Source organism: Scardinius erythrophthalmus, assembly GCF_964197995.2.
Source record: "Scardinius erythrophthalmus genome assembly, chromosome: 1".
Taxonomy (NCBI): domain Eukaryota; kingdom Metazoa; phylum Chordata; class Actinopteri; order Cypriniformes; family Leuciscidae; genus Scardinius; species Scardinius erythrophthalmus.
The window spans coordinates 4,087,700-4,095,750 of record NC_138221.1 but is presented as its reverse complement, the minus strand read 5'-3'; the positions used below and the strand labels follow the sequence as shown (position 1 = coordinate 4,095,750).

The 8,051-nt window shown below is 44.0% G+C and overlaps 1 protein-coding gene across 1 annotated transcript; it reads left to right on the top strand.

Annotated features, from left to right (window-relative positions):
* Window positions 1-4,494: 4,494 nt before the first annotated feature.
* Window positions 4,495-7,832, top strand: LOC308687724 (uncharacterized protein). Its single transcript, XM_081360440.1, has 2 exons — window positions 4,495-4,611; window positions 7,106-7,832. The coding sequence occupies exons 1-2, from the start codon at window positions 4,581-4,583 to the stop codon at window positions 7,585-7,587; spliced, it is 513 nt and encodes a 170-aa protein (XP_081216566.1). The 5' UTR covers window positions 4,495-4,580; the 3' UTR covers window positions 7,588-7,832.
* Window positions 7,833-8,051: the final 219 nt, after the last annotated feature.

Here is an 8,051-nt window from a genome sequence, read left to right as displayed (position 1 = left end):
CGGACGCATCCACCTCGGGATGGGGAGCGCTGCTCGAGGGCAGACCGTCCTTCGGCCTATGGTCGGAACGGGAAAAGCTCCAACACATAAACTGCCTAGAAATGCTGGCAGTGCACAACGCGCTGACGCGTTTTTGTCCCCACATCAAGGACCAACACGTCATAGTCCGTTCGGACAACATGGCAGTGGTGTCCTACATAAATCGCCAGGGCGGTCTGAATTCCATACCCCTGTACAGGCTGGCGAAACGCCTCCTGCTATGGGCTCAGCACAACCTGCGCTCGCTGAGAGCAGTACATGTGCCCGGGCTGCTGAATGTGGGCCCGGACAGACTGTCCAGGAACAACGTTCCTACGGGCGAATGGTCTCTACACCCACAAACAGTCCGGCTGTTGTGGGAGAGATTCGGCAAAGCGGAGGTGGACCTATTCGCGTCCCGCGAAAAAACGCTCACTGCCCCGCATTCTTTTCAAAGACTGACAGCGCGCTGTCCCAAAAGTGGCCGCGCTGCCTGCTATACGCTTTTCCCCCCATCTTCCTCCTGCCTCAGGTGTTGGAACGGGTCAGGAAAACGAAATGCCCAGTGCTGCTTGTAGCACCGTTCTGGAAGAACCAGGCATGGTTCCCAGTTCTGATGCAGTTAGCAGACATCGCTCCATGGCCAGTGCCGTTGAGGAGAGATCTCCTCTCGCAGGCCAGGGGCTCGATCTGGCACCCACACCTGGAACTATGGTCCCTTCATGTGTGGGCGCTCAACGGATACCCGTTGGTCTCGCAGAGGGAGTCATGAATACCATCACGGAGGCTAGAGCGCCGTCGACCAGGCGACTCTATGCTTCAAAGTGGTCGGTTTTCTCCGGCTGGTGTACAGCTCGGAGCCTTTCACCCCTCGAATGTGAGGTAACGGAGGTTCTCTCCTTCCTACAAGAGCTGTTGGATAAGGGCAGATCCCCTTCCACGCTCAAAGTGTATGTGGCGGCTATTTCAGCGTTCTCCGGTTCAACGCTGGGTCAGTCACTGGGAAGGAATGATTTAGTCATCCGCTTCCTCAGGGGAGCTAGGAGACTGAATCCACCCAGACCTCCTTCAGTCCCTATGTGGGACCTTTCTACGGTCCTGGCGGCCATGAAAGGTGCCCCTTTCGAGCCTATCCAGTCTATTAGCCTCAAACATTTGTCTTTCAAAACAGTGTTTTTGATGGCTCTCGCTTCAGTGAAGCGCATAGGCGATCCGCACGCGCTCTCTGTGAGCCCGGTGTGCTTGGAGTTTGGTCCTAATGACTCTAAAGTCATACTCAAACCTAAGCACGGCTATGTGCCGAAAGCCCTCAACACGCCTTTTCGGGCTCAGGTTATTTCCCTGGCTGCCCTGCCGGCATCGAGTGAGGAAGGGGACTCGAGTTTTCTTTGCCCTGTTAGGGTTTTAAGAGCTTATATGTCCCGCTCTGCTGTCTTCAGACAGACAGAGCAGCTCTTTGTCTCGTTCAGTGGACGTTCCAAAGGAATGGCTGTTTCGAAACAAAGTCTATCCAGATGGATAGTTGACGCCATAGCGCTGGCTTATACTGCCAAGGGCATTCCATGCCCGTAGGGAGTTAGAGCGCACTCTACGAGAAGCGTTGCTTCTTCGTGGGCTTGGTCCAGCGGGATTTCCCTACAGGATATATGTACGGCGGCAGGCTGGGCCTCTCCGTCTACATTTATCAGGTTTTATAACCTAGAGGTTCCCGCCTTACAGGCTAAGCTTTTGTCGGTGTAATCTGTTCAGCCGTCTAGTCAGACCACTGAAACCCATGCGCAATGCGCTACCGACTATCTTGGGCAGAACTGTGTAAGACCCACATTTCCCACATTAGTTCAGGTTCCCTACCCTGTCTATGTGATGTTATACTTGCGTCTGTGGACATGTCTATTCTACGACGCTACAGTATAGGGAATTAAGGCTCCCACCCTTATTCCCTGACTCTGTGTGAGTCAATCTGGTGATTACGCACTGTGTGCCTGAAATAGCTTCCGGTGATCAGTGTTTTTATCCCAGCACGCACGGCGTTTTGCAAGGGGTTCCCGTAGCGTTTTGATAAAACGCAGTACGAGAGAACTCTCGTAAGAGAACGTACTCGGTTACTAACGTAACCTCGGTTCTCTCTAGAAGAGGGAACGAGTACTGCGTTCTCTGCCGTGCGTACGGTTCACTCTGGTTCGCTTCGGCGATCAAAATCAAGTGAATCAGCCTTCTCGAGCTCCTTTTATAGAGGTAAGCCACGCCCGTTTCGGCGGGAAGTGGCGAGGAGGGCGCGAAGCGCCCTCATTGGCCTGACGTCATCTCAGGCCTCGCTCGATAGGCTTAAGCAGTTGCCGCAGAGCAGCCAATGAGCGAGCAAGCCGTCTCGCCATAGCTGACTGCTGCTGCCGCAACGCGTTTTACATATATGAAAATTAAAGGATAATTTTTTGCTTCAGTGTTTCGTGAAAAGAGACTTTTCCCGTAGCGTTTTGATAAAACGCAGTACTCGTTCCCTCTTCTAGAGAGAACCGAGGTTACGTTAGTAACCGAGTACGTTTTCTTGGTCTAGACCTGACTCGCGACTTCCGCTGCGGAAAAATCCAGGCTTCGTGATGGCATGTTGGAGCCGGAGTGAACGAGACCATGGCTGATCGCGACCTCGACGTTCGGGACCGATGTTGAGGAACGCACGGAGTAGACGAGGTCGGAGTCAGCGGGTTAGTAACATTAATCTCTGATTTGTGTGCCTCGGCGCGCGATGTTTCGAGAGCCAAACGCCGGTCTATCAGCTCGGCTTTTCTTACTAAAAGGTCGTGGATCTGTTTCTCAACAGCTTCCAGCTCAGACTGCACCGCGTGCAGCTCAAATGTGTCCTCACCTGCACCAAAAGGTAGACTACTTACATTTGATATATTCGCCATTTTAACAGATGGACAGTAAGTTAAGTTAGCAACGACGCTACCGGTGGTGCTATCAATATTAATACTAATTTATGGCTTAAGTCTTGGATATAATCCGTCTTTTCAGTGGTACGGGTGTAGAGTAGACGCACGATAGGTGAAAAATGTTTGTTTGTAACTTAAATGAGTGCGGAGAAGACGCGTTCAGCCGTGATCCACGGACGTAACCTATAAGAGTATCCAGCGTTGGATCACAAGGCTTGAGACGCGTCTGCTCAACAATCCGCGTTATAACTATGAGGTGAGGAAAAGTAGAAAATGTTCGTTGTAAGTGAGTTTAAAGAGAAATCAAGAATTATAAATCAATCGATGGAGCTCCAAAGACAACAACGCGCTCAGACGCGACGCATGCGCATTCGAAACAGCAACTAGTGTAAATTAGTGTTTCCAAAACGCTCAATGTGGAAGTGCTAAACATGCTTTAATGCATTAGACAGTAATGTTGGAGGATGAAGCAAGCAGATCAGTCCAGAACAAGCCCAAATATTGACATTTTGAAAAGTGATTATTTTGGATAATCCATTATTTTGTCGGGTGGTCAAAATAAAGGTCAATGCCACATAAAAATATGCTTGAATGCTTCTTGGATTTTGCACAAGTGAGTCCTTCCCACAGCATCAAATCAGTGTCAAAATTAAAATAATCTATAGTAATGTGATATAACAATGATGTCTTGAGACATCTCAAGTTGCTGTGTGGTTGCAAGATGCTAACAGTAATTCCTGAATCTAGCAGGCCGAATCCTATTCCACAAGACCCTTTTTCTGTATAATAAAAAATGAAAAAGATGTTCAAATTAATCTGAAGGGAGGAATATTACCTTTTTTGTGTAATTTCCATTGACTTCCAATGTATTTTTTTTTCCTATATGGAAGTCAATGGGGTCTCATACAGGTTTGAAACAACTTGACTAAATGTTGACAGAATTTTCATTTTTAAGTGAATTATTCCTTTAATCCAAGAGAAAGTGTCTAATGCTCTCGCTCCGATATAACGTGTGCGTGCTTAAACTTAAATTCAAACTCTTTACTTACTCTTTCTCTGTGGTCTTCTCTCCTGGATTTAAGCCCACTTGACTTTTACGATTGCCTGACGAAATAACACTGTGTACACTGTTAGGCCTTACCAGGCTTTTTTACAGTAAAATTCTGGCAACATTGTTATTACGTTTTTTTTTTTTTTTTTTTTTATGTTCTCATAATCTTGGGAGAAAACATTCTTAGAACAACATTATTTAAACATTAGAATCATTCAGATCTTCTGCATCTAAACTGAGCCGTCTATGTAGGGAGTGAAAGCAGCTCACTAGGCTGTGAAATGATTAGTTAAATCTGTGAGAAATTCTATTAATAAAAAACGGTATTCAAACTCGTGTTCAAACTCGTATTGATTGTTGTGACTCAGAATGGGGGAATGTTCAGGGGAGTCCCACAGCTCTCAACTGTGATTGGAGGGTGAGGAGATATTGGGCTAGTCCTCATTCCTTTTGGATGTGTTTTTAGTCAGTTTGTGGGGTATAAATGTACTTTGACAGAAGCTGCACTTTTAGGACTGAAGCACAGCTCCGGCGACACCACCGAAGACCTCTTGAGCTTTTTAGACTTGCCACAACCAGAAATGTCTGAAAACTGCATCAGTGCACATGCAGGTAACTCTATTTTAATAGTTTAATATTTTACCAACATCAACAAAATAATAGGCCTACTAAAATGTAGAGTTTAAATTTAAATAAACTACACACACAAAAAAAAGTTGTATGTATTTTGTGTATCTAACGTTGGTAAATGTTGTGTGTATAAATAGGGTGTAAATTCCCAAGCACTCTTTGAGAGTGTGTTGTGTGGGACTGGTGAATGTACGGTTAAAAACGGCAGCTTTACTTTATTTGTACTTTACTGTGTTTAATGTAATTTTTATTTATTTTTTTGTCTTGTCTTGTCTTTTTTAAATGTTTTTTTCTTTGCAACTTTTTGGCCGCCAAGACTCCCTAGGAAAAGAGTTACTTTAAAGGGTCATTTTACCCATTTGAACATTGTTTTTTATTTAAAGTGGGTCATATATGTAGTCGAAATGTAAAATAATTTTTGAATTTGGTGCCTTCGTGCCCGAGAAAAGACAAAAAATAACTTCAGGACGCATTTGTATGAAAGACAACAACTCCCACAATGCACCACATTGCACAGCTCCGCAAGCCACTCCCACTAATCCAGAAAGCGCATATCTGCGTATGATATCTGCCTATAAGAGAAATCACTCTTCCGTCTACAAGGCTAGCTACTACCAGAGCTTGAAATTCATTTCACATTCACACAAAATGTCTAGTTAGTTGGCGAACTCATTAGTGCATTACTCCTCGTTTGTATTTCTTTCGAAAAGGTGAATTATTGCATGGTACCTGGATGTTCAGTCAGAACATATGCGGTGCGAAACTAGGATAGTTCTCAACACAAACGTCCGTGTCCTCGTCTGATTCAGAGATTTCGTCCAGGAGAAATTGTCATCGTTGAAATTCTTTGCCGCAGACGGACTCTATCTCTGTGTTCGTAGCGCTTCGTAGCTGCATAGTGAGATCACCGGCGCCACCAGTCCGCCCTAACTCGAGCCAGTCCGGGCTCCTCGTCCGCGGCAGGCAGGTCTTCTGCCTCGGCTGCTCTTCGCTATAATGCGGCTTGTAAAGGTAGCCACAAACACCTGATTCAAGCATCAGACTTCCGAAATCCTCTTCCTCTATATCATATTGAGTACTCTCCTCCGCTATTGTCATAACTGTACGTTACATCTGTCTCCACAGCGCCTGTTAGCTTAGCTTCAAACAAGATGGAGGATATTGCTTTCAGTTTCAGAGAGTAAAGTCCCACCCACTGATCTGTAATAGGTCTGTAGCGTGAGCGCGCCCCACCCTGGGAAAGATGAGAAACTAGTGTCTGTAGTCTCAACAGAAATCCCCCCCTCTTACACTTCCTCCTACAATGACGCAAAATGACGATTTTTGCGTCATTGTAGGAGGAAGTGTAAGAGGTAAATAACGGATTTCTCCCATCTCAGGGGAAAATGAGAGAGTGTTGCACGACCATTCAATAGTATGACTGGTTTTCTAACAATGCAAAGCTTAATGCAAATGGGTGAAGTGTCCCTTTAACTCAATGGGACTTTTCCTGGTTAAATAAAGGTTAAATAAAAATAGAAAATAAAATATTATGTTTTCAATACACAGCAAAATCCCCAGTGTTAAATCAACATCCCTTAGTGTACATACAGGGTGTTAAAATGTACACTGAAGCCGTGTTGAAGTTAATGAGATTATTAAGAGATTATTGACCATTAGTTAGAGTTATTATTAGATTTTTTTCTCATTAGAATAGAGAAACGCAAGAACTACAACTGACTTTCCAGCCATTACACATTATTGCACTTATGATTAACAGTTTTACTTTATTTCTACTATTTACTGCTTTTTCTGCTATTTAGGAGAACTCTTAGTGGAAAGATACACTGTTTTGTGAATACGGCCACTGGTTAGTAGAAAGTGAAGCTGGTAATGCTGTTTGTGGAGTTGTTTAATCCTCCTCTGCTGAGATCTTCACAGATTTAATGTCTTCTTTTTTCATCAGTTTATTTAATCTAAGGCTGTGGTTGAAGTCAGTTGTAGTTCTTGGCTGTGTCCGAAATCGTCACATATGCCCTTAAACAGGGCACTATCTGAGGGGACAGCCATTTGTACTGGTGTCCGAAATCATAGTTGAATGCAAGCGATAGTGAAACACAATAGTTTGGCCATTACTGCCAGTCTGATAGCCAGAGAATAGCCCCACATTTTCCAACTCCGTGAAAACGTCTCCTGGACTTCTCCATGCACAAGAGACACTAGCATAGCAAACTATGAAGATGCAGAATATCACATTTGCTTTTATTTGTATAGGCCTTTTGAACAATTAGAGCCACTCTGTTTAGAGGATTGTGTAGACAAAACAAATCCTAGACTAAATCACACCAACCACAGAACTTGAACATATTGCAAGGTCTTCATAATGTTCTAATATTAAAATAAATAAGAAGGCAGCTATGAGGTTAATTTCCTTGTTTGTTAGTTTTAAATGTCTATCCATATGCACTGCATTAATGCTAATGTGTTTTATTTTCAGATTTCAGTGCAGTCCAAGCATCAGCTGGTGTTAGTGCAGCCAACATCATCAACATGATTGACACATTTGACAGACCAGCAGATGCCAGTGCAGAGGGCACCTATGCTGGAACTGGAGCATATGCGTGTGCTTTTGAAGACAAACCAGGAAAGAGACTCCCCAAGGCTGGAGCTTTTGCAGAAGCAGGAGTTGGACGAGCTCGAGCTGAATTCAGTGTGTTTGACGCAGAAGCCAAAGGGCCCAACGCCTCAGCTAGGGCTGACGCCAATGTGTTTGGAGTCGGAGCAATAGCTCGAGCTGAACTCGCCAGTGCATCAGCTACAGCCGGTCCAGTTGGTGTGAAAGTGGGACTTGGAGTTGACACGGGTGCATCTGTTAATGAGAATGGGTTGGAGGTCAAATTCCTGGGAACTGGATTCACAATTGGTCCAGAACCCAGTTTATCTCTTCTGGGTTCAGAAGTGTCATGTTGCGTCATGTAACGCTATAAAATCATGAAAACAAAAACAGTAACCTGAATATATATTAACTTTGCCCCTTACTGTTTTAATGTAGTATTAGTCTTGATGTTTAGCTAAAACACATAATCATACTTTAACAATATGAAAACATAAAATAATGTGTTATTTTAGATTTTATAATAATGTGATTGTTGAGACTCTTTTTTTCTTTAATATTTGCTTCTGTTTATGCGGTTATAGTTTTCTCTTCAGTACTTTCATTCCCATTCTATAATTGTTATAATGTGTTCACTGTTCACTGACTTTGGGCTTGTACAATACACTGAAATAAAGTCACCATAGTTTTTCAATGTTCTTTTGTGAGTGTTTCATTGTTTCAAGGTACCCAAAAAAGGTACAGTGTATAATTTTTTCTTGATTTATCCCGAAAGAATGGAAGTGAAATGTGACAACATGCCCCATAGGAGGAGCAAATTATGGCCAGA

Coding starts and splice junctions, on each gene's coding strand:
- LOC308687724 (XM_081360440.1), top strand. CDS start 4,581: ATGTCTGAAAACTGCATCAGTGCACATGCAG. Junction 4,612..7,105: donor CTGCATCAGTGCACATGCAG/GTAACTCTATTT, acceptor TTTTATTTTCAG/ATTTCAGTGCAGTCCAAGCA.